Source organism: Plectropomus leopardus, chromosome 1 (assembly GCF_026936395.1).
Source record: "Plectropomus leopardus strain MGB_pleo_1.0 chromosome 1, ASM2693639v1, whole genome shotgun sequence".
NCBI classification, from domain to species: domain Eukaryota; kingdom Metazoa; phylum Chordata; class Actinopteri; order Perciformes; family Serranidae; genus Plectropomus; species Plectropomus leopardus.
Genome location: NC_142176.1, coordinates 15,844,086 through 15,869,809, shown reverse-complemented (window position 1 = coordinate 15,869,809; position 25,724 = coordinate 15,844,086). Strand labels below are relative to the sequence as shown.

General features: G+C 39.0%; 3 protein-coding genes, 1 long non-coding RNA gene and 2 other non-coding genes across 8 annotated transcripts in view; 3 read left to right on the top strand and 3 right to left on the bottom strand.

The window, feature by feature from the left end:
• LOC121943951 (protein TANC1-like) overlaps window positions 1–7,790 on the bottom strand; it is a 46,152-nt gene extending 38,362 nt beyond the window's left edge. Inside the window, exons 1-5 of the mRNA XM_088076256.1 lie at window positions 7,608–7,790; window positions 7,276–7,380; window positions 5,685–5,888; window positions 3,253–3,345; window positions 1,635–1,765 (exon numbers count right to left, since the gene is read on the bottom strand). Coding sequence (XP_087932382.1) covers window positions 1,635–1,765; window positions 3,253–3,345; window positions 5,685–5,888; window positions 7,276–7,351 — 504 coding nt within the window. The 5' untranslated portion in view covers window positions 7,352–7,380; window positions 7,608–7,790. The remainder of the gene's footprint in view (window positions 1–1,634; window positions 1,766–3,252; window positions 3,346–5,684; window positions 5,889–7,275; window positions 7,381–7,607) is intronic.
• Window positions 7,791–8,622: 832 nt separating this feature from the next.
• On the top strand, window positions 8,623–11,898 carry LOC121947737 (uncharacterized). 2 transcript variants are annotated; one of them, XR_006106107.2, is made up of 4 exons: window positions 8,623–8,778; window positions 10,330–10,533; window positions 10,857–10,953; window positions 11,472–11,898. It is a non-coding gene; the product is annotated as an uncharacterized LOC121947737 (long non-coding RNA). The 2 variants fall into 2 exon arrangements; XR_006106108.2 differs by having other exon boundaries at window positions 8,626–8,778; window positions 10,327–10,533.
• LOC121948365 (small nucleolar RNA SNORA31) lies at window positions 10,618–10,753 on the top strand. The gene has a single exon (XR_006106141.1). It is a non-coding gene; the product is annotated as a small nucleolar RNA SNORA31 (small nucleolar RNA).
• Window positions 10,998–11,130, top strand: LOC121948349 (small nucleolar RNA SNORA31). Its single transcript, XR_006106138.1, has one exon. It is a non-coding gene; the product is annotated as a small nucleolar RNA SNORA31 (small nucleolar RNA).
• Window positions 11,899–12,460: 562 nt separating the features above from the next.
• gtf2f2a (general transcription factor IIF, polypeptide 2a) lies at window positions 12,461–21,167 on the bottom strand. Of its 2 annotated transcripts, XM_042492817.2 has the most exons (9): window positions 21,016–21,167; window positions 19,962–20,035; window positions 19,619–19,643; window positions 18,611–18,749; window positions 17,312–17,371; window positions 15,777–15,858; window positions 14,962–15,061; window positions 13,718–13,861; window positions 12,461–13,318 (listed from the first exon to the last, which is right to left on the bottom strand). In XM_042492817.2, exons 1-9 carry the CDS (start codon window positions 21,079–21,081, stop codon window positions 13,196–13,198), a joined length of 813 nt encoding a protein of 270 aa, XP_042348751.1. In that variant the 5' UTR covers window positions 21,082–21,167; the 3' UTR covers window positions 12,461–13,195. The 2 variants fall into 2 exon arrangements, with proteins under 2 accessions (XP_042348751.1, XP_042348760.1); XM_042492826.2 differs by lacking the exon at window positions 17,312–17,371 and having other exon boundaries at window positions 21,016–21,166.
• Window positions 21,168–21,894: 727 nt separating this feature from the next.
• Window positions 21,895–24,993, bottom strand: gpalpp1 (GPALPP motifs containing 1). The gene is made up of 7 exons (XM_042488098.2): window positions 24,758–24,993; window positions 24,525–24,642; window positions 23,953–24,045; window positions 23,623–23,878; window positions 23,195–23,359; window positions 22,848–22,949; window positions 21,895–22,732 (listed from the first exon to the last, which is right to left on the bottom strand). Exons 1-7 carry the CDS (start codon window positions 24,843–24,845, stop codon window positions 22,514–22,516), a joined length of 1,041 nt encoding a protein of 346 aa, XP_042344032.2. The 5' UTR covers window positions 24,846–24,993; the 3' UTR covers window positions 21,895–22,513.
• Window positions 24,994–25,724: the final 731 nt, after the last annotated feature.

Below are 25,724 nucleotides of genomic sequence, written 5' to 3'. Positions count from 1 at the left end.
AGCACTGTGTAGGACTTAGTGGCATCTAGGGGTAAGGATTGCAGACTGCAACGAGCTGAAACTTCTCACATGTGCCAAGCATGAACTCCCTGTTAGAATTCCCTCAGTGTTCATTTGTCAGGAGAATTTTACCAGGAGCTGAATTATCCATGGAGGTTTCTTCCTCGCCAAAACAAATGAACCAGGTGATTAGAACCAGTAAAAACAATGAATAAAGCAGTTTCATGTTCTCTGGTGCTGTTCAGCTTTAAAAAGATGGGCCTCTAGTGCAGCACCTGCTAATGTGTGCTCACTTTTTTTCTCTGATAACTTAAGATCCAGGAGGTTTTTAGCGTTAGCTGAGTTATCCGCAGGACTCTTCCTCCCCTAAACAAATGGCCCAGGTGCTTAAAACTGGTATAAACTGCTGACTAAACTAGTTTCCTGTTTAAAAAACAAAAAATCTGTGTTTTTACAGCACTGCTTGACATGGAGGGGCTGTTAACTTCAGTGGCCAACACAAAACGCAAAAATGAAAAAACATGAATGGCCCTTTTCAGAGCCAGTGTTTGGGTTGTCCTTTCTGGGCTACTGTAGGAACATACTGGTACAACATGGCTAACTCTGTGGACGAGGAACTGCTCCCTTTGCAGATATAAATGGCTCATTTTAAGGTTACAAATAACACAACAATTCTTAATTTCAGGTGACTTTACACGAAGCACACTCATTGTGTGTTGTTTGCCATTATGTTGATCTCAGAGGAAGAAAATGCCTCTTTTTCAAACATATGCTATGTATAATTTAATAAATTTGAATCCTTTGTCTATTAAAGAGGATTTTTTTTTTACTAGTTTTAATGATTTTTTAAAATCACAATTGAGATTTGTACAGCATGTATTATTGTGTGTGACCTTTACCAATAAAGACAGTGGGAAATGAGCCATGTGAACTGTTTAGAGATCAAAAACAGTTTTGTTTAGAAATTGACATGTTGTCTAAGAAAAGAAAAATTATTTTTTTTATATTCCTCATCCTTGCACACTTTGATCAGGTGCATTTCAGGTCTCCTCATTACTGATGCAACGTTTCTGCAACACAGAGACTGTTGGGAGACTAGGCAGCAGAGTTGAAACAGCTCACTGTTATTCCCTTTATACCAGAGCCTCATCTATCTTAGCCAGGACAACCCACATTCCTCATATGAGCCACGCTATCGCTGTGAAACTGACTGAATCTGGAGCTCAGGTGGTGGAATGAGGCTGAGAAAATGGGCCAAGGCTGAGCAATGCAAAGGCATAGAGCTGGAGAGGCATAAGCACATACAATAACTCTCATACAGAGAGGTTAAAGTGATAGGGCACCCAGTAGAGAAATGGAGCCCTGCGGACGCATAGCAACACCATAAATAATGTTCCAAAATACATATATCGATCCATTTTTCCAAGGGGCATTTGAGTGGTCAACTTACACGCAGCATCTAATAAAATGTTTCCTTGCACTCAACTGTACATAACATATGAATGTTTAAAGAAGAAACTAAATCCTGATGCTAATGAGAGGGCTGAAAACAAGAGGGGCGTTTCATAAACCATCCATCACCTTTTTCTATGACATGACAGCAAGGGGGCCAGTGAATCAATAAACTGCCCTACCTTCTTTTCCTTCCTGTCCTCCATAGGAGAGCTAGCAGTGCCAGGCGTTGCTTCTCCCAATAAGAAGCATAATCTGGTCATCAGTTCCTGGGTAGAAAGGGAGGAGCCCGGCTGGGGCTCCACGTGGAGGTCTGGAAAACACACACATTCAGGACACACAGATTAACAAGCAAATGGAAACATGGCGGGCCAGATGAGACCGTCATTTAGTGGACGCTCTCGTTCCAGCTCAGCTCAGCTCAGCTCATGAGGTTCCCACCCAGGAGCATCGCTAGTGAACTGCGAGAAATGTATGCATCCACAGGTCAGCGCAGACCCAGCTGCCCTGATTATGGATGCACAGTCAGTGGCTTTCCAGTCCCCCTGGTTGAGGCAGCCGCAAGAGGTTGTGTGAGGTTGTGAGTTTGCCCGTGCACACGCCTGCCAGGTGCTCTTGGTTTAAGAGACGGGTTGTGAATTTCAATGAGCTCGGTGTTGACTCTGGAGCAGAAAGAAGGAGTGCCTTGGCTCTGCCTTCTCTGTTGCTCCAGGAGAGATTGGCTGACACAGGCCATGTGCTGCATTCATTTATCACTGTTTAAGGATCCCCTGATGCATTGACCTCCAACCCCTGCTCCTCTCAGGTCCACGCTCACCTCTGCTGCTCTCTCTGCTTCAACCAGCTGAGTTATACATTCCTCACACCTCACCTATGTAACATTAGCAGCTGAGCAACATGCATATTGAGTAGGCATATAAACAGGATGACAGGACATCACGGATTACAGGAACAGCTCACTCCTCCTCACAAACATCTTTGCGTTTAGACATTCATTTCGCACTCCCTCAACTGATTCTTTCTCATGCTGTCTTGCTGGCTCACACTCTCCTTCGAAAAGACACTGCATCACAACACTCTCACATTCAACCCAAGTGTGTTCAAACAAGAGCCTAGTCTTGAGAGGATCAAGGTCAATTCTGAGAGGCAAGCTCAGTAATTTGTGTTCCATAAAGCACCCTGATTCGAGCCTTTTGTCAATATTAATTTCACTTCACAACTTGAAAAGCTGGTGAAGACTTGGGTAGGAAGGGTGGATGTGTATTTTGGAGAGGGGGAGGAGAGAAAACTTTGCATTTAGTCAGCAGTGCGCTGATATCCAATCTGGAGTAACATGAGGACACACTGAATGTCCAGTACTATTCATCAAACCACCCAGCAGTTGCCATTGGAAACGGGAAGCTGAGAGGTGCCTGGCAACCGGGATGGAAGATGCCTCATAAAAATCTGTTAAGCCCTAAAGGTAGCCCTCTGGTCAAAGACACAAAGGAAGCCGGCTCAGATGAGGTATTTACACCGTTATTGCTTTAATCTAACTATAACTGTGCAAGCAGCATGCAGGGCAAACACTCAGGACAAACTGTGATAAAACAAATCCACTCTCAATAACACACAGAGGATTACACTGACATCACGGTCCCCTTCATTCATCAGAAAAAAACTTAATGCAAAGCCTTTTAGATGTAATTAAAACACACTCACTTTCTCTGTCACCTCTACCCCATTCATTCAGCTCTCCTAATCAATGCCTGGAGAAACTGACACGATGCTAAACACACTCCCACACGCTCCCGTTCTCACCTCTGTGGTCTGTATTGCCACGGCGCGAGGCAAAGACAAGAGGTTCTCTCGCACTGGAAGAGCCATCCACATACTCCAGTTTCCTTACCCGTCCTTCGGCCACAGCAAAGAGGGAGACGGGAGAGGGAGGGAGAGCAGGCAGGGTGGAAGGGAGGGAGGGATTGAGGGTGGAGATAAGGAGGGATATGAAAGAAAGTGAGAGAGAGAGAGAGAGAGAGTGTGAGAGCGAGAGCGAGAGCGAGAGAGAAAGAGAGAAATAGAGAGAGAGAGAGAGAGAGAGAGAGAGAGAGAGAGAGAGAGAGAGAGATTAAGCCTCCCCAGATGAGATCTGTGGTGCAGAATTTGAATTGTGTCCCAGGAGTATAAAGCAGTATGTACAGAGTGCGAGGCAAGCATGCAAACAGTACAATATTCACTGTACCGTGGGCGTTTATCTATAATATATTAACACTGGTAATGTGTGTATGTGTGTGTAGGTGTGTGTGTGTGTGTGAGAGAGAGAGAGATGGCAGGGACAGCGGTGCACTCATATTGATGTGTGTGTGGGTGTGTCTCAATTTATGCAACAACATCTGAGGGTTCTTAGAAGCGCAGATTCTTTAGGAGTGGAGATCATTCAGAGGGATGAGATGTTTGCTTATGTGCTGAATTTTTTACATTCAAGGTTATTCATTGTTAGATTCACGCATGTGGACAGACTCGGAAACACTGTTTAACACATAGTTTAATATTTGATTTTTCATGACCACCACAGACACGAAGACCATGACAGTGCATGTTTTTACTTGATGTAATTTTCCGTGTCATGTTCGTTCAGTGTACTGATGGAAAAAAAGGCAATGCTGCATGCAATGAAAGGAAATAGCACCTTTTTTTCTGAATGGTTGTGCTTGCGGCAGGACACTGCCACCTTGTGCTTCTCTGAAGGTGAGACACACAAGGTAAAAAAAAAAAAAGAGTTTGTGGTCTTTTCATAAAACAATTATGATAGTTTAAATTATTAAAAATGACACAGGATTTATTTTAGGTAATTCCATTTTAAAATAACATGATACTCTGAATTACATTTTCTTCAACAGAGTGTTTACAGAGTGTTTACAACTTTATATGAAATCTAAGATCAAACTTGTGATGGAAATACACATTGAAAGTGAAAATATAACTCTTTGTATTTAAAAACATTCATGTCTTTTCTAAATGAACAGTAAGGTGAAATGACACTGATGATACTCTGTGCATATTTCCCTGCAAGGCCTTAGTTTGACGATGCAGGCGTGATGTCTCATTTAATTGCATAGAGGGGTTAAAAATAGGGGCATTGTGCTCACACAGGTGTTGTGTCAAAGTCTGTGACCCTGTCAAATAGCGTTTCCCTCCCACCAACAACTGAAATTCTGGTCGTGACATGACTAAAACTTTTTAAACTTTTAACTCTAATCTAAATTTGGACGATTTAATACTTTATAAGGCCTTTTAGTAGCAAATATGTACTTAAGACATTTTAAGACTTTTTATGGACCAATGGCCACCCTGTTCACCATGCACATACTATATTTGTGTATTAGTTACCAAACTTGTTTAAACAGAAGATGCAATCTTTGTGATTTTTACTGTTATGACTTTATGAATAATTAAATAATAATGCCCTATGAATGTATTAAACATGTATTATTTTGATTTAATATACTTGGGAAGAAAAGGAAGAGAAAATGCCCCCTAACAATGGCTGCATGAAGACATCAAATTTCAGACCACAAGCTAACTCACAGCTAGACAAAAGTATCATTGCACACTTGCACGGCTACATCTGCTACCTATCGTACATGTGATGCGTATAACAGTTTTGAAAAACCTGCCACTAAAATTCAAACTTTTAACAACATTTGAAACCATTTTACCTGATTTTACAAAAAGAGAAAAGTATGGGATTTGGATGCAAAAATGCTTTTTCTGGCATATTTTTGGCATATAACAAGAGATAAATGGCCAATTAACAAGGACACAGGGTAACAAATGGGATTTTTTTTTAAATTTATTTCATGGGGACTTGTAGATTTTATTTTGCTCAAAGAGTTGTCTTTGTGACTGCATGAAATACGATATTATGTAAAAATCAAAGCTCATGTAATATCTCTAAATTGACCTACCTAATTGGGGTTCCTTGCCCTAAGTTATCTTGTTCAATCATTAACTCTGACAATCTGTCATATGTTTTTGGGGCCCTGGGGGCACCGTCTGCATGCTCATGCATTGCTGTCACATGTATGGAACAGCTGAACGCACAGAAGCTCTCTGCTAATCAAAGCAAACACATGAAACCCTTCTGCTATTTTTGCAGCTATTCCCTGATGCATAGCTTCTTGTCATGCTCAATTGTTGATATTTAGATTGTGCTTTGTTTGTATTATCATTACTTTTTCAATTTAACCCACCTGTGAACTTGACGCATGACTGGGAGGGAGCTATGTCAGCCTGGCGAGGAAGAAGAGGGGAGGACGGTAGAGAAATGGAAGCACCCTTGGTCAGTTTTCTCGGTTTTGTCGGGCTTTGAGTGCAGCCCCTGTCATGATCCTGGAAGTGTGTGGCACGCCCGCCACTGTCTCTCTGCAAGGTACTGCGAGTGTACACCTCCCCACCTGCATGGAAAAGATGGGTGAGTGTAGAGAAAAGATAGAGAAGGACACAAAAAGAATCGCTTAGAAAGTTTCAATTAAAAAGGCGGAGTTGATTTAACAGGAGTGTGTCTGTGCAGCAGATTTAACATCACAGAGAGAGCAGTTTAAATTATGTCTCACATAAGGCTGCGACAGAGTGAACATATCTTGTCTTGGAGGCATATTGCTGAATGAGGTAATGGAAAGTTGGCAATGCCAGAACATCTATTTAAAGGAATGGGATCACACTAAATAAAGAGGCTACACTTATTATATTTTGATTCAATATTTAAATTCATGTCCACTCTTACTGCATCCATTGCATCTTATTTTGTGTTTTCAAATAAACATTATGCATGAGAACTCAAAAAGCCAGGTGATTTCAGAGGCCTTATTGCCACTTATACCAGACTGTTGTCATTTTCCTGGAGGTATAATTCATACATTCATTGTTCTCTTACCTTAAATGAGTCTGTTTTGCTTTTCTGAGCAAAATAAGGACTCAGAGGTCTACTCCATAATATCAAAAATTCACGATATGCTGTTGCATAATTTTTAAAAGTGTGGAGGGATCATTGCCTTGAAACGTTTCATGATCGGCTTTTCAGAAGAAGTGATATCTCTGCAAATGATCAGAGCCATCCAAATGTACTGTAAACATACTATATCATTTTTAATGAGACTGACACAGTTCTCTATCTTCCTCTCTGTTCTTGCTACCCAGAGCAGCACATTATCAAATATTAATGGGGCAACATGGTTGCTCTAATACTGAGCGCTACTTATGTTCATCTATCACCACTGCTCAGTCTGAAATCTCCCCTGAACTGCAGCAAGTTGACAAGTTCCCCCTGTGAAATATACAAACACCGTAGCTTCATTTCAACAGCAAAATGTTCCAGCGACCCTTTTTCATCTCATATTTCACTGACAATACTGCAACATGTTAAGCAGAGAAGACGTGTTTATTACAAGAACACAGAATTTTCTCATTCGGTTTAAAACTGAAGTTGAAATTCAGTATGTTTTAGTAGGTCAGGATGTTTTCCTAACCCACTCTAACTTCTCCTGACACACTTTAAATGCAAGCAGCGGGACACTGTGTGAAGGACAGAACACACTCATGAATTAGGCTAATTGAAATGGCTCTACTTAAATCACCCAAGAGAAGAGAACTTGCATATTGCCATCAAATAATGCAAGACCTTAAGTGTGTACAACACAGGATAAATCTCCTCCTACACATATTAAGCATACAACTGTGATGAAACATCATTGAGATACAAGCCCGAAGGTGCCACATTGACTTATTATTGAGCTGACATGCCACAGTTTTCTAAAAGGATGGTTGAAACGATTTTGCTCTTACCTGGATGTCTCTGGCTCTTTTTTTCTCCTCGTTTTCCTCCTCCCTCTCTCTTGTTCCCAAACACTGCTCTGAACATAGCTGGGCTGTTGCTTCACCGTCTACTGCCTGTGAAAGATTAAGCAAGATGGTAATTTCAATTAGGGAGCACATTATTTCAGGCAACATTACCCCCACAGTTATTTCCTAATTCAACCCCTGAAGAAGCAGCAGTATTAATTGGTGCTTTTTGAGGCCATGAAAACCATTCAGTCTTTATCATAGAGTTATTTCTTTACATTAATCAACAGTGCACATAAAATGATGTAGCTAATAAAAACCAAGCCTCAAGTTACCTGCTCTTATGTCTTCTTTGATGCCTGCATGTCTTCACATAAAACCCACAGGGAGCCGATGGAGGACCATTTAAACTCGCGGAGTCCAATTAAGAAGTGCTGCACCTCCTCAGTCAACTCACAGTATGTTGGAAGAGGAGTCGGGCGCGCGCGCCGAGCACGTGCGTGTTTTCCTTCTGCTCCACATTTGATGTGCCCTTAATAAATTTAATATAACCCGTTTTGCTCTTTTAACTGACAGTGTGGGGTTTTTCTCTTTGAGCTTCTTAATTCTCAGTCTGCTAACACCACGTGTAATAATAATAATAATAATAATAATAATAAGAATAATAATAATAATAATGATAAAACTAACACGTTGTTTAACAAAGGTAAGTCGTGCCCTAAAGACACCACGATCCCTGCACTTTCCATAAATTGGTTAAAATTATTGTGTTACAGGCTATTCAATAATACAGCATCAAGCTGATATTTTAAAAAAATATAGGCTATGCATATAATTCGTCTGTGTCTGCATACCAAAGAAACATACTCAATAAAGGAAAATTCCTGTTAATTTCCCCGTCTCCAAAATATGTTTTCTTTGAAACCTGTTTGTAATTACAACACACAAGAGCCTTTTTAGAACAAATAAACTACAGATTACACCGAGGCCCTATAAAAAATTAAAATCTTAAAAATATTTTAGGCAACACTTTCGGTTAAATTACGTTGCTTGTTTTATGTTCGCTCAATGACAATTGGTTTCCTTGTTTGTTTACTTTTCTTGATTACATGACTTTTGCATTTGCTTATTGTTCTCACTGTGGTGATATTTTATAAACCCACATGAGTTTCTTAAAACTCACCTGCATGACTTGGTTTTCTTTTGTTGTTTTATTTATGTTGTTTTGCGCAGATGTATTAAATCTAAGCCTTTATTCTGTGCAGTTTGTAAATTACTGCAAAAACTGTGACCTGCAGGGGGCGACAATGTAAACTAAACTTCCCTCTTCACCCTGTAGAGGTCGACAACGAGCCATAAACGGTAAACCGGTAACCTATTTAATCTGGAGGCTACAGTATGCTCGGTCCTTTCCTCTCACCGACCACACTGAACCCTAACTACAGGAGGGAGAAATGCCATCTTCATTAATATATATAATACATAACATCAGCAGCTCCATCATATGTAAGTATATTAGCCACATGAACTGTTTATTGTTAAAAAAGTAACAGCGATCGGAGAGTTTTGCGTGACTAACGTTATAGTTTCAGTGTAAAATCTCACTCTGTGGACACGTGTGTCCCAGTCTGTATCCACGCCTGCGTCTGTTACAGTTTATATAATTCACCGTTAGCGTTTTCAGCGTTAGCCCACATTACAGTTAAATTGGTGAAATATGTAATCTTACAGGACGCAGTGTCCAGTAAACTGTACCCAGGAATGTGAGCGTTTTTCGGCAAATGGGGAACACTTTAAAACGGGCCTAGAAAACGTTAGCATAGCACCGGAAATGCCTCAATGCTGTCTTAACCGTAACGCTAACTTAATATATGTGGCTAAAACTAACGTTAAATGTCTCAATCACACGGTTTCAGATGGCTAACTAAGAAATTAATGTTTTGTAGTGTAACGATATCATCTTAACTGACGGTAAATGGTTTGGCTCCTTTCAGTTAGTCGACAACGTGCTAAGTCAGCCTGCACAGCTGGTTATTACCATTAGTTACAACGAATTTAACTCCGCATACGTAATAAGAAAATGTCAAGGATAATCTAATTTACATGTGTTATTTCTCAGTTGTTGTATTTTGTAGACCACTAACTCTAATGTTAAAACGCTTCTGGTCTTAAAAGTATTCACCAACCTGATACTCTTAATAGAGTTACAGCCAGAGCCTACAGGTCCTTAAAGTCTTAATATGTCTTAAATTCAGTTTTAAACAGAATATACCTTGAAAACCATTATAAAGTCTTGAATTTAAATGTATGTGTTCTTAAGTGCCATACGTTGTTATATCTAATATTATCAATTTTGTAATTTTTTTTGTTGAAATGAAATAAGGTCTTATGCAGTCCTGATAATTTATGATATAAATCTTTAAACCTACCACTAATCCTAACACTGCCTTTTTACTTAAAACTTGCACGGAACCTGTTTGTAAAATGTTGAAAAACTTACTTTAATAACAATGTTCCTCCATAACCACCCCCATCTGCATGAGACCACTAACACATTTTTATAATCACCTGCAGTGTTTGAATAGGGAAAAGATGATTTTTTCAAAAAACAATCTGCCTTAGATTTGGTTAAATTACATTCAAAAAGGGCTTTAAATGCACTAAATAGGTATCTGATACTTGTATACACCCTGGTTACAGCAGATATTGTATTTTTAATTTGTTGCATTCAGAGTTAAAAGATATTTAAGTAATCATCACTACTATGTATCTATTACTAAGTAACCATTACTGTCAATTTGTTCGACAGCCGTGTATAATTCAGATTTGCAACAATGACAGTTTCTTTTCCCAGGATCCCTTGTAATATTTGTATTTGTGTGTGTGTGTGTGTGTGTGTGTGTGGGGGGGGTCCTTTCTATAAATAATAGGCCGTGATGTTAGAATTGCAAATATGGCTCTATAAACCTAATATTTAAACTCCACAATGTTGACAGATTGAATTAAGATGCAGGCATTACTAGCAAATAACCCCTCTTCTGCATTTTTTCCAAGCAGATCATATGCCATTTGGTGGACACCTGTATGAGCCAGATGGAGGATGATGGCTGTGTTTGGGCTTCGGCAGACTGTCCCAGCCATGACTGTGCTGTGGCAACAATACAATCTGTCGTAGCGGTTTAATTATTTGAGAAAATGGGTCTGAGAGAGGAGCTTCAACAAGAGGACCACTGCCATCTGCATCAATTCATTTGTGAAAGGGTATGTGAAGATGTGTTCCCTTTGTGGAGAAGCTTGCTTAGGTCTAACTGTTTCACTGATCAAGCATTTTGGCCTTGTCACAAGCTGCATCTTTGACAGCCTGGGCTCTCTGGTGTGAGACATCCTGGGTTTTATTATTTCAGATGCAAGATTAAATGTCCCTGCGCTTTCTGCTCGCCTCGTTTCCATGGCGTCCCAGATTGAATAGGGGAGGATAAAACCTAAATAATGTCTGATATAAACTTGTAGCTTCTGTTAATCATCTCAACTACATACTATTCTGTAGGGAGCCAGAATGAAATGTTTTTTTCTCCCTTTTCCAGTGTCGAGGTTTAAGCTTTTGAAGATAAAACCAGAGATGATGTTGCAGCTATAACAGACGCTGTTTAGCAGCTTTGGTCCAAGTTGATACACTTTCAGGTAAGCACAAGTAATGGGGCTGTTAAATTATGGTAGACCTTAATTTGCATCCACTGATAGACCTGAAGCAGATTTCATTGGCTTCTGGGTTTGCATAGTGATGCTAAACTGATACTTCCTCGCGCTTTCTGATTGCTACATTCAATAGCAGCACAGATTGAATTGAGGAATACATTTGACAGATATTTTTCAATATTTTATTTTACCTGATAAATTCTAAAGTGGGTTATTGCACACTAATTTTGCATTCAAAATAGAAAGACATTTACAGAATTGGGAGATGAAACTAGGGTTCAGTCTCACAATCTGGAAATGTGTGGTCAAACCACTGGAATCGTTCTCTGTGGGCGTTTGCTTTTCATCATCCTCATTAAAAATGATTCAATTTGTTTAATATTAAGCAGGCAGCTTATAAGAGCATTGTGCCATTTACTTGCTGTATCTTAATACCTGTTATGGGAAGACTTTCTGTGATAGAAGGTGTTGCATCTTTTGTAATGTTTTTAATTTTTTTGCAGGTAATAAGCAAGACGTTGCAAACATCTGATGGAGATTGGGCCATAGCCCGTGGGGCACAGCACTAAGAGTCGACATGAAGCCACGACGCTGTGGCCCAGTGTGTGCCGAGCAGCAGGCAAAGTCGGGGAACTAGGTGTACTGATGCCTGGCAATATTCGTGGCCCGGCCACCAAGATGCTGGGGCTTCGACCGAAAGTCGATGGGACTTTGCCGGGCACAGCCCAAATCTACATGGAGCCTGTGGCTCAGCAGGGATGGACGTTGGGGTCGGGTGTATTGTGTGCTGAATGGCACTCAAAAGTGGGGGCCTAGGCGTGCTGACCCCTGGCATTACATAGCAGCATTTGTATTTCACATAATAAATCTGGCAGCATGCTATGTATCAAAACAATGTAAGTTTGTCTAATAAAACATATTCAACTACAACTCCTGAAGCATTTTTGTTCATTTAAACTTGACCCATGATGTTGAATCCTGTAATTAATGTTAGCGGTGTGAAAATCAATGAAGCTGTTTCAGTTAACTATCCATAACTGTCCAGTTATCCAAATGTGAAAGCAAACTATTTCCAGCTCCTCTGTCCTCATATTACACATGAAGCCATTATGATTAGACTGAAATACAGAAGACTATCTTAAAGCAGTGAAATGCTGGTGGTATTGCCATGAGTAGATATGAATTTATATATTCATAATCAAATGTAAAAGGTTTGCCAAGTACTTCTATCAATATTAATGGGCTGAAAAGTGAGCGATAAAGTGCCACAAGACAAAGTACTTGAGTTATAGAGCACTACAGGCTCAAACTGAGTATTAAGCCAGATAAGTTAAACCAGGTGAGCTGTAGGGGATGAAAGGTTGTCACGACTGTGTCTTCTGTATTTCACAATTTAAATAAGTATATTGTGTGTGTTTACTACTGCTGTTCTTAAGCCAAATGAGACTTGATGCTGTTCTATTACAAAGTTGGATTTAAAAAAAAAAAAAAGTTTTCTACTCAAACACATTTATTACATAAGTCAATCAAATGTAAAACAATTTAAAATTACAGTTTAGATGAGCTAATACGAGGTCACCTGAAGCAAGAATTAGAGAAAAAGGGACAGTCTTAAAATTAAGTCAACGCAATTTCAGGTTTAATCGGTCTTCCCAAGTCATGGCACAGAAATCTAAACCTAAACTGCATTTTTTTTTTATTAAAGGACATGTATTTAAAAAAAAGAAAAGTAAAATTAAAAAGCATCTAGTAAAAGAAACTTCAGTGGTGAGCACCATTACCTGTGTCACATCCTTAGTCTACTTACAATTTCCTTGTTACCTCATGATATATAAACATTAAAAAATAACCAGAGCTCATAGATGCATCTTTTGCTTCGTAAAATACAACGTACTGTGACTCTGACGAAATGAACGACTAATTCTGGGTTCTGTTACCTTGCGGGCGGGCTGAAGCTGTTATAGAACCACATCGGGAAGAGGCGGTGCAAACTTGAGCGTAAAACCTCCGGTAATGTCCCTTCTCGTCGTTTCCTACAAAATAACAAGAAGACGCAAAAACTTCTCCCAGTAAAATGCTACCTTTGCTTGACCTCATCATCCATTGTGTTTTGAGACCTGTTGTCAGGAAATCAGGAGAGCACTCCAACATCCAACCAAGGCTAGGTCCGGGAGAGACCCCTCACCAAATGATAAGGTTGTTTGTCGGCTGTGGAGGAGGTCAGAAACTATTCGTCAGTGTTTTCCTCGCCATGGTAATGTCGGTATTCCGGTTTGAGCTCCCAGGTATTCTTGTGTGTTCCCTTTACGTTGTAAATGCCAATGTCGCGCAGGATTTCTTTCAGGTAGATCTGGGAGGGAAAAAAATACAGGATATGAGAAAAGATTAATGTCATGCTCGCTCCGTGTGAATCAAAGCTTTAAAATACTCTGTGTACAGCGCATGTAATCAACAGTTTTCACTAGAAAAACCTGTACTAAAAAGGAAACATCTTTAAGTTTCACATACCTGAGTTTAAGTACAATGGGCAACTTCTTTGAATTATTCAAAAGAGCAAAACCAGCGTTTTACCACAGTTTTACTGTGCTATGGAGAAATCTTGATCCAGACCAGGGCCAAAACTACCCATGGCCTGATTGAGTCTAAATGACCCACATCTGCCTGGTCTTTCAGGGGTAAAGAGCACTGAAATCAGTCAATATAAACAGTGTGTTATAACCAAAACCCTCGTGTTGCCCTCTGGTCTTACCACAGGCTGTTTGGTGATGTCCACCAGGTCTTTGATGTTGTAGTACTGGTGCTTCTCAAAGGCAGAAAACAACATGTCCAACACTTGCTGTTTGTCTGCTCTTGCTCTCTTGCCCTCCTCCTTCTTTTTGCGCTCATACTCAAGCTGCAGCAAAACAGTGAACAGACAGAGGTCAGGTAACACATACACCTGCCCAGTGACTCTGCACGTCATAATGACTCTTAAATGTTTTCCTCCCTTTGGTTTCCATTCATTGCCATATTCTATGACCATACTGTGAATGTGGAGAGACTAGACATTTGCTTTCAGTGGTGGAATGTAACTAAGTACATTTACTCAAGTACTGTCCTTCAGTACAAATTTGAGGTAATTGTACTTTACTTGAGTATTTTCTTTAAATGTAAATTTATACTTTTACTCCACAACAGTTCAGAGGAAAATATGTTACTTTTTACTTTACATTATCTGAACACTTTAGTTACTTAACAGCTTAAGATTTTTGCATAAAAAACAAGAGTTTATAAAATCTGATGTTTTGTTATAAATTGCATTAAATTTATGCAATTGCAGCTTTAATGATTAGCTGATTAAACAATCAGTCAGTTGACAGAACATAAATTATTTTGACAAACATTTAGGTCTTTTTTATTATTTTTTAATAATTTTGAGTTTTGTGTGTTTATGTATGTTTTTTTAAATAATAAGTTTTGGGGGTGTTTGTTATTTATATAATTTAAAATTTTTGGGGTGTCTTTAAAAAAATATGTTTTTGTTTAGGGTATGTTTCTTTTATTTTTAAAATAATTTTGATTTTTTTTTTTTTTTGCAGTACTTTTACCTTTAATACCTTAAGCATTTTTTCCTGAATATACTTACTTTTACTTACGTAAAATTTTCAAGGCAGGACTTTTACTTAAAACAGATTATTTTTACAGTGTGGTATTAGTACTTTAACTTAAGTAAAGGATCTAAATACTTCTTCCACCACTGTTGGCTTTACACGGGCAGTTTATCCCCCGGATCATAAACAAACAATGTACTTAGCAGCAATGTAAAATTTACAAGATTCTTAGCAATTGGTTAAAACAAGCAACAATATTTTAATGTGCTGTTTAATTTATGGTGAATATTTGTCCAGATGCATCAATTAACTTTGTTAGTATTATAGGCAACATGTTGGATGAAGCAAAAAGGTGAGTAAGAGTAATTAAACAAGACAGTCCTGTATATGATGCTTTTCTTACATTGTAAGTATGGTTGGCCACAGGTTTGTAGTTGCTGGTGACGGCTTTATCCAGCTGCTGTGACAGCCGGACTGGCTTCAACAACTCCTCAATTTGTAACCTGTTAACATAATGAGAATTACTTTGCTTGCACAAGTACAATACTAGACATATACAGTGTACACTGAGGCACCTGGGATTAAAAAACGCAACTATGTGATAAAATGCAATGCAATACAATAGCTCTGCAATTAAATCTACAATGTCTACATTTTTGCCACTAGAGGTCTCTCGATCAAAACAGTGGACGAAGCAATGCCAACATTGCAGTCAGTTTCTCCCATTTTGTATTCCTTTAGTGTTCATTGCTCAGGAGGTTTTTTACTGGAAGCTGAACAATCTTCAGAGGTGTCTTCCTCTCCAACAAATGAACCCAGTGATTTAAACCAATAATAAAACTGAATAAAGCAGTTTCACATTACAGATCAGTATTTCTCCAAACTGTTTGGCACGGCGGGGGCTGGAGCCAAGCTGCTAACCTTTGCTCAGCTTGTTTTTCATATAACTCTAGATCCAGACATCTGAGGACGAAAATCCCTCATATAGTTAAAAACAACCAAGATCTAAAAAGTGCACTGTAAAAATGTGGACTAAAACTAGTTAGAAAGCAATTTATGGCATGCAGACAACCATAACCCTGACATCACTGACAGGCGATGGCTACCAGACAACACAAACTGTGTCCTTGATTAAAATAAGAGATTTCTCTCGTTTGAAAATTCGAATGCAGTTTCATGTTTCGTTTCGTGTGTGCACACCGATTGGAAAATACTCACCTCTTCAGCCTCATGTAGCTTTCATTAACAGCAGGTCTGCACTCTGCTCTTTGCACTACCACTCCTTCCAACGCTATTTTATCTGAAAAAAAGAGGACAGTTAATTCAAACCAGAATAAAAACTTAAAGTCCACCTGTCCGAATGCATTTTTAGTGCATGTTTACTTCACAGGTGAGGAAGGGGGATTGGTTGCATATGTGTAAAAAAAAAAGTTAATAAGGAAGACACTGAATGAATGGATAATGTGTTCAAAGGAAAACATTCACTCCAGAAACAGATGTTTTTGTTTTTTATATGAACCTAGTTCAGTCCAGGCTCTCTACTGAAGTTGAAGGAAATATGTCAGAGCAAACAAGGGGTCAGTTTCTGAAATGCCATAACATTTCATTTGCTTCAATCATTAAGATTATGTAAACTAAACTCATCATAATGTGACAACAAACCACTTTAGCCATATACACCTGATTGTGCCCTCTCAGCTATTATTAATTCAGCTCACAGTTAATTCGAATTCAGTTGATGCATTTCTCTGTACTCTGCACAAAAATCTCCCAATTCTGTGTCATTTTCTGTAAACATACTTTAAAATTATAAAAACCTTGTTGTTTGCTCTTTTTGGCAATGGTAGTGAAGGACCAAGACAACTTGTCTCACATAACAGAGGTTCCAAATCTTTTTCAGCCGATGTCCCCTTACAAGGTAGAATATTTTCCGGGGACCGCCTTGCATCCCTTGAAATAATTTGATGTACCCAGTTTTTTACACTTCAATAGTCTACTTCCAAAAAAAATATCCTTAGAATTATGAAGCTTTTCTAAACATAAATAAATGAAATCAAAAATATGTTTTATACCATGATAATCTGAAAACTGTTCAAAGACCCTGTGGTGGTCTCGGGACCCCACTTTGAGAATCACATACAGCAGCTTTGTAAGTCTCATCAAACAAAAGAAAAATGTGAATGAGTAATTCTGCGCATGTTGAATTTAAAAACAAAGAAGACAATAAAAATCTTGAATTCATTAACACAGACATCAACACTTCATTGATCACATCACAGAGTCATACTTACTTACTTTAAAGGATGCTTGCTAATATACAAAGAGTGGATCTAAACTAATATTTAGAAAGTGTCAGATATTAATTCTCCTTGCCAGCCTAATGTCACAACTGGACTGGCATTACAACAATCACCAAGAGCAGGTAGATCTGCTCAGGTGCAGTATCGACCAGTCTGACCACAGACTTTCTTATCCATCCTCCAGTCAAGAGCTAAGTGCAGAAGCTTCACGGGAATTGTACAACTATGCTCAAAAAGTAGAGGCCTGCACGATGCTCCAGGGCAAAACTGGGCACTTCCATGAGGACAATGTGTTAACAGTTTTGGTACCAATACATGCATCTTCCAAAGCATGTATATGGGTTGCTACTATGATACTACAAACGCCCTTTATTAATAAAAATATAAGACACTCTGTGTGTCTGATTCCCAGAGGTGCAACTTTGTCACCTGCTGTCAAAACGGAGGACTCACCTGGACCTGCCCCCGCCCCCGAACCTGAGCTGCTGCCATCAGATCTTTCTTCTGACTGGCCTACAGGAAGGGAGGGAGGGATGGTAAACATGAAAATATAAGGGGTGGAAGACGGAGGAAGGAGGGGATCGAACAACAAGAACCACACCCAGGGTTTAGTCGCACACGAAAAATCACACAGAGCGTCTCGGCGTAATCTCTGATGAGTACACACCCGTGCGCATCAGCAAAGCAAGCATGCCCTCACAAAAAAGCGAGCACAGATACCCTGTCCCACCACAAATACACATCCACGGCAGGGCTGCACAATAACTGGAAACACCATACATTTTCACATGAAAACAGTACATTACCAGTGCATTTCTCCAGTTATTAACACTGCAATTTGGAAGTACAACAAGAACTTCACTCTCTCTCCTTTTCTCTTTTTCTTTTAATTTACTGAATTTCATACGTTGTGAATCCTGCGAGGTCTCCACTGAAAAAATAGTCTTACGTCAAGGTGTTTTTTAAAAAACATATTTAAAACATTTCAACTGGGCAGCCCTAAAACACACTCACACTGAGACATGTGCCCATGACTGTGACCCAAAGTAAGCACCCATAGCAACAAAACAACAACATCACATTCAGAGGGCAGACAGGGCTGGTGAAATTCAAACCAAAGAAACCCATGCACAAAAAAAATCAACGCCAAATTCAGAAATGATTTGTGTTGATCTTGATCTACGCTATGTTAAACAAATTCCAAATGGGGCCATTGTGCCGGATCATTTACCCAATCTGCCGGGGTGATTGGCAGGGAAAAGTCAAACCACAAACAAATGACTTACAGTGGAACAAACACAGAAACTAAAATTCTTTTATACAAAGAGAGAGAAACACAGATAGGACTGGATGAACACACACTTCCAACACACCAACTCTCTTCTGTTTTCCACTGAGTGTTTACTTATCCAGTATGAACAGTACATTACATATATGTACTCTGTTAAGTCTGTGGACAACCTCACACTCTAGGAAAAGTCTGTTGAGAGTTCATAACACACGAGACAAGCAGGGCAGGCAAAGGAGAGACTGTGCACGACAACAGCAAGCTGTACAGAGAGCAGCAGGACGGGCACCTTCACCACCTGATCACACAGAACTTACCTCCAGGATCGAATACAAACAGATATTTCACATCACAGAAAACTAAACGCGTGGATTGTTACGGGTGCCTCATCTTGCAGCAGACGTGCTCTACGCAAACACTCTGCGTCCTCCAGCTGGACTTAAAAAAGGACATCCAAAACTCACCTGATGAAGTTTCTGTGAAGACCGCCAACATCTGACCTCCCACTAACTGCATGGTGAATGGGTGCTCACGAGGTGCAGACACCGTCTTGTCTTCTATACCCTCAATCACAGTCAGCTCTTCATTCAAAGTGAAAGACACCTGTAAAGAGTGGTGTACACGCTTAATCTTTTCAGAACCTTTCCTTACTTTTGATTTTACAGCCATTATTCTGTGTCTAGTACAGCAGTATGGCAGGGCATGCACACATAGTCAGTTGTTCTATTCCCAATAGTTCCATATATATTTGTTAAGTGCTTAAAATCATGAATTATTATTATATACTTAAGAAAATGTCAGAAGAATTTAGAGAATTTGATATTGGATAACAAACAGTTCACAATAAGATGTAATATGAAGAAACACACTTGGCTAGCTTTGACTGACTGCATAATAATTTAAAAAAATATATTAAAACATAAATGTCACAAACTAAAAGTTACATACTCACTAGATTAAGTTTTGCTATCATAAATTATTTCTTTCAGGGCAAAAACAAACAAAAAATGATAAAAACCTACAAAAGGGTCATGCAGAAAGGTGAAGAATTACACAATGCACAACTACATTTAAACATGCACAATTCAGATTGCAAGTGAAATGTTAAATGTATACAAAAAATTCTGTCTGCACTGAAACAAAGGGGTACATTGTGTTAACCTTTTATAAATGAATTCTCATTTCTCCAATACTAATTATTGTGGATAACATCACATATCTACAACATAGCTATTATCAATTATGTGAACTTCAAAGGGCACAGCAAAATCTAATCCATTACCAAAGTCATAATAATGACTTAATAATTTGGCTCTCACTTAAGTTTGACCATAAATGGAGAATGATAGGGAGCAAAGTTATGACATCCCAACGAAGTAAGTGTGACTTCTTTTGCATATACTGAAATATACTACATGGCATTGTATGTGGCAGATAACCACCCCATTGTACTTCTATCAAACATCATTTACCTCTGGTTTTCCTTGGTTTCCTTTCCTTGGAGATCAAAAATAATGCAAAAAAAAAAAAAAAAGAATTAGTTGATTCGAAAAAATAACAGGGTATTCAGTGTCATTTCAAATGCATTAGTAATAAGACAAAAAGAACACAGCTTATATAACTATCTTATTCACCATAATATTTTTACCCTTCATCAGCACAAACTAATTTCTCATTTTCTCTCTTCCCCTTCCAAATGTACAGTCACATGATGTACACTGACTACATCACTTGATTTAAACTCAGACACACACAAACACAACAAACTTGGCATTAATATTTTGATATTTATTGATGCTCAGCTGTTTCTCATACTTGCAGATTCGGAGTTTCCCGACCTCTCCTCTGCCAGTCGCTTTTGCCCATTGCTGAGAGAGGTATTTGGGCACCTGCATTAAAATAAACATGGGTATGTATTATTAGGGGCTGCTTACATTGACAATTGGCCCTTTTGGTGTTATAGAATAGATCTTCATTGTCAATGTGCCCCGAACAATGAAAATCAGTTTTGTAACTCTACTCCACTGCACACCATATCATTTCAACATATTAAAGCAAATCATATATATATATATATATATATATATATATATATACATCAATATTTTTTCATAGGTAGTAGTCCACGCTTATAGTTTTTTGTACCTGACTGGCTGAGCTACTCCACATTTACGATATTTATACAAGTAGTAGTAAATTTTCAAAAATATTGGAATTATTGCGACCTGACATAGTGACCCACTCCTCATATAACAACACTGACATAGATAGATATTTGAACCTAACAATATGACCAAGACAACATTAATACAGGTATTAGTCCATTCTGAAACATTTTTGTACCTGATAGGTTATATTGAGCTAATACATATTAACTATATGTATATATATATATATATATATATATATATAATGGTATTAACATAGTTACACATGTAGGCACTAAAACATAACGTTAAGTTTAGAGGGATTAAACTGTTTGACTATGACCATTGGAAAGAAATGTGAGTGTTACTTTGGAAGCTATCGTTGCATTTTAAGCTACGCAAACCTTTACTGAGTTAGTTACTTTTCACCGATCCTAAAATGCCTTACGTTGATGATTTCTGTTATTACTCAACCGCGTTTTTTACGTTGTCGTCAAAAGACTATAGAAAAACAATGTTACAATCGGTAACGATTAGTCGTGAGCAGTTTAGTTTAGCAAGCTAACAGTTAATCAACTTAGCCAGCGTGTGCTACAACGCACGGTTTCATTAAATCGTTGCGGTGGATGCTAAGCTACACTAGTTAGCTTTAGCTGCGTTTAAGTTAATGAAACACCCTTTAGCCCATGAACTAATATCGTAAATGAGTTGTATATGCGCACCTTTACAAGCCACACTCCCGTGTTTTGCTTGGCACCGGTTAAATCCACTTCTCCTTTCTCTGACATGTTTTCAAAATGATTCTTCTGATAGCTTGTAATGTAGGCGGTTCGCGCATGCGTGGAGGGAATTAAAAATATGGCAACTCTGAAGGTCCAAAACCGTTTGTATACATCCTTCGCTTTTTGACCAACGTAGTATATCCTACACGTTTATAGATATTAACTCTTTGAAACCTGGATAGGTATAACTTCCTCGTGATGCATTCAGATGCCTTTCAAACGTACCAAAACCACTGAAGCCTGAGCAAATTGGTTTGATCTCTTCCAAAACATGCGCAACTTGGTAAATAATGTTTTTACAAATCAAAAGACAGTGGTAGATACATGAAGTTACATTCAAATAGCTAGGGAAAAATGTCTATAGAGATAAGAAAATGGTTCGGGGAAAACCATATTTATAAATATCAGAATTACATATTTAAAAATATATCACAAAATCATTATGATTTTTCCAGGTATTTTTTTTTTTTTTTTTTTTTTATCGAAATTTCTTTTTCTTTTCAAAATTTCAGGTAACTTTCTTGTACATTTTCTAATTTCTCGCTGATATGTGGGTCATTTTCTCTCATTTCTAATTGCCTTCTTCCCATGTGTTTGCAAGAAATAGAGCCAATTTGCTCAGGTTTCAAAGGGTTACAGCATGAATTAGAATTGGACATACAAATGTTTAAAAATCAAACTTTCATGATTTTTAAAAGTTTGCAAAGAGAGTTTATTGGACCTATGGAGCATTGCAAAGCTACAGTGAATGCATGCAGCATAGACCTTACAACAATCTGTACAAAATGTTTTTTTAAAAACAAAATCACTGCACATCAGTGTAGGAAAAATATGTCATTTATTTGAGCATGTCATTTATTTTATCAGTACAGTGTCTCCTGGAAAATGCAACAATCAGACAATCACATGAATTTCCATAAATGGACATGCCCGTCATGTCCTTGTAGTCTATTTAGTTGAGTCAAGGGACTGTTTGTTATTTGTGAGAGGGGAGGGGGTGGTGCAAAATGCGGACTTCAAATATTTTTTAAGCCCCTGGGAGGGAGTAATGTTTTTTAATATGGCTTAGGGGTTGGATATCAAATTTGAAATGGTAGTATTTTTTATTCACCTTATATGCCCTTTAGATCGCCAAAATCTGCAAGTGGGTTTGAAAGACATGTTTTCTTTAGACACCAAAATCACACCATACATACATACATACATATATATATACAGTTTATATAAATATATATACGTGTGTGTGTATGAATAAAGTCACATCCCCCACTCTGATAAATTAAGTACAGTCCCTAAACTCAATTCTCCATTTGTGTAACATGTGAGTATCCATACAAACATAGTCCATATTGTACAAAACCTGTCTGAAAATTTCACCAGCCAGACAGTTACTGGACATCTGCGTGTTCATACGTGTTTGTTATATTTTGACAATTTGTCACAGGAACATCCGGTCCCTGCTGTGAGAGAATCGTGTGTTCAGTTCCTGAGATTTCTTCAGCAGCCGCTGCTTCTGCGCTTCATCAAAGCGATTCACCTGCAGGTCCTCATCTCGATCAAACGGCCTCCTCTCGACTGGTTTGTCAGCCTTTTCCTTTGCTTTCTCCTTCATCTTCTTTGTGTGCATGCTTACCAGCGACTCAGCACGTTTAGACTCCTGAAAACAGGGAGTGGGTAGAGAAGTTTAATGTGAACAAAATGTAAATAATATCTGGCATTTATTTCATATGGGGACATTTAGATCAAAATGGTGATGAGGTAATATGTCTTACATTATACTGAGACACTTTTGCTGCCATTTCCACGTCCTTCTGGGAGAGTTGTGGGACGTCGTCTTTCTCCACCTCACCCTTCTGCTTTCTTTCATGGCGTTCCTATCAGTCGAGAATAGACCCATAAGAAAAGAATACTTTACATATCTATTTAAAAACAGGAGAGGGACGTGTAGGTACACTGTTCAACTTGCTGTTGGACCTGTTTGCCATTTATTATGTATTTCTTTTGCAAGTTGGACAGTGTGCGGGAGTTTCAAATACAGGGAAGTAATATAAAAGCTAAAAGACATTTATTAGAAATTACCAATAATAGGTGAGAGGACAAGTTATTTTTCGATAAATACCCTGGCCTTGCGCTCCCTGTCCACAGGTGTATCGGTCCAAATGGAGCGATCCTTGTTCTCTGGACCCGACCTCTTCTTGAAGGTTCGAGCCCCCAAACCAATGTGCTGCAGTTCTGGAGGGAGTTCTGTCATCCACGATTCTCTGGCCAAAACCTCAGGAGTGTCCTGTTTGCACAGCAATACACACAGGAATAAATTCAGACACCCTAGCCTGAGAAATTTGGCTCAAATATTGTCCGTGTTTGTCATGTCAAGTCAAGTCACATTCATTGACATAGCACATTTGAAAACAACAAATGTTGACCAAAGTGCTTTACAAGGACATGAAATAAAACAGATACCCTAACCCTAATGCCTACACATTGACCTCTCAACAAGAAAGGTCAATCTGTAAGCATTGAACTGCACAGGAGGTTTTGATGACTCACATTTCCAGTCAGCTTCTCTTTCATCCTCTGTGCTCTGCGCTCAAAGTCCAGAGCCACAGAGCTTTCAATGGCTCCTTTGGCTGGCATGGGTCCGATCACATCCTCATCCTCTCCCTCGCTGCTGGAGGACTCAGCCTTGTAGCCAGGAGGGAGTGCTGGCCCTGGTAAATCATTCCCATCTTCACCATCATCATCATCGTTGTCATATGCTGCTCTGCGAAACCCGGGAGGCAAAGCTGGTCCCAGCAAGGGCGGCCTGAGGGAACACAATAAAATTACAGCTGCCATAATTAACCATTTATACACATTAAAAGTAATTCACTTGCTCACATTTCTGGTGAATGCTGTTGTTTCTTGAATCCTGGAGGTAAGGCTGGTCCAAAGAAACCATCATCATCATCTTGCACCTTTGTGTTATCCACCCTGTTCAAAAGACACATATTACAATTTTATAATAATAATAATAATAATAACTTCATGAAGGACACCGAAAAAGGTCCATGGCATTCTACATCAAAACAAACAATACTCTATATACAAAAATACAACAGACACAATAAATAAAATGGAAAATAAGGCTAGATGAAGACCTGTATGAGCTCAGCTCAGGGTTGGTCAAGGTCTGAAAAAACAATGATCTGAAAAAGAGCATCTGCTCTGCACAAACATCGATACATAGGATTTTGTATTAAGGTAGAGCAGGTGGGCACAACGACATCAACAAACCTTTATCTGGCACTACATAATCATGGTAGCTTTGAAACCTACACAAATTGGTTTGACTTCTTGCAGGGGAGAAGGCAGTGAGTTACTTGGCCCCAAAATAGCAAGAAGGCCACATTAAGTGTCTTTGTTTGTTGAAGCGTATATTTCAGTGACTTGTAGTCTAGTAATGAACCTACCTCTCTGCAGCTGTGTGTTTTGTTTTTGCTCTTTTGACCGTCACCTCCTGCTCGCTGTCATCCGAGGAGCTCGACGGTTCCCTCCGTTTATAATCGGGAGGCAGAGCGGGACCGGAGACTGACACGGGGAGAGGAGAAAAAATGTTAGCTATCGTGGAAAAAAAGCAACCTGATACACACAGGGGGGATTTCAACCACATTTAATCGAAAGTAAATGTTGTATTTTGACTTACATCCTCCATCGTCATCAGCGTCTTCGTCGCTCTCCTCCTTTCTGAACATCGGGGGTAAAGCAGGTCCGATGAGTTTATCAGACGACATATTTGACACTGATGACTTTACGTTATCTGCTCGGCGGCGTAGTTTCTGAAGTTTCTATTAAATAAAAAAATATATATCTTCTCCACAAACCAGGGGAACCTCGATGGACTATTCCGACCTTTCACCCAGGAAGTAAACAGTAAGGCAACAATAGAAACACCGGAAGTAAGTTATTGTGCTGCAGGAATAAAAGCACAAGAAATAAGGTGTTACATTTGGCCTTGGTTTAGTTAGGCTTGACCTGTAAGCCCAGCTCTGCAGAGATTTGCATTTCTATTACAGCAGGGCTACCCATTTGAAGGTGTGCCTTTAAGTGATGAGGGCTTGTCTAGAGTAATTGCCAGTGTTGGAAAGGTTACTTTTGAGGCCTATACCTGGGACTGTTGCTTGTTACTCTATTTGACATGCAGTCATATAGACTTCTGGTGTGTATTAATTACACCAATTAATTTCATTTATTAGTAATCAGTTGCACTTTGCTACATTTACATAATCTCTACGGGGGACCGGGGGTCAAGCCCCAAGGAAAGAGAGAAATTTGACCCCCCCCCCCCCCAAAAAAAAATTGTCATCCAGCGATGCATGTTCAAGCTTGTGTGTTCAGTTACAATATGTTTGGTGGTGCTTCTCAAATTAATCTTTATCAGATAACAAAGTATAAAAAGCAACAACTGTCCCAGCTTACACTGTGAAGAAGTCCATGGTATGGACTGGTAATCTAAAAATGCATGCAAAGCACTCTTATGGTTAAAATCAGTTATTCTTATCTGGATTCCCACACTATCCATGTGAGTTTAAAGGAACTTTAACCATAGTCAGATTCCCTCAGATGCTATTATAGACTGTTACCATGGACCTATACAAAGTGTATGCTGGGAC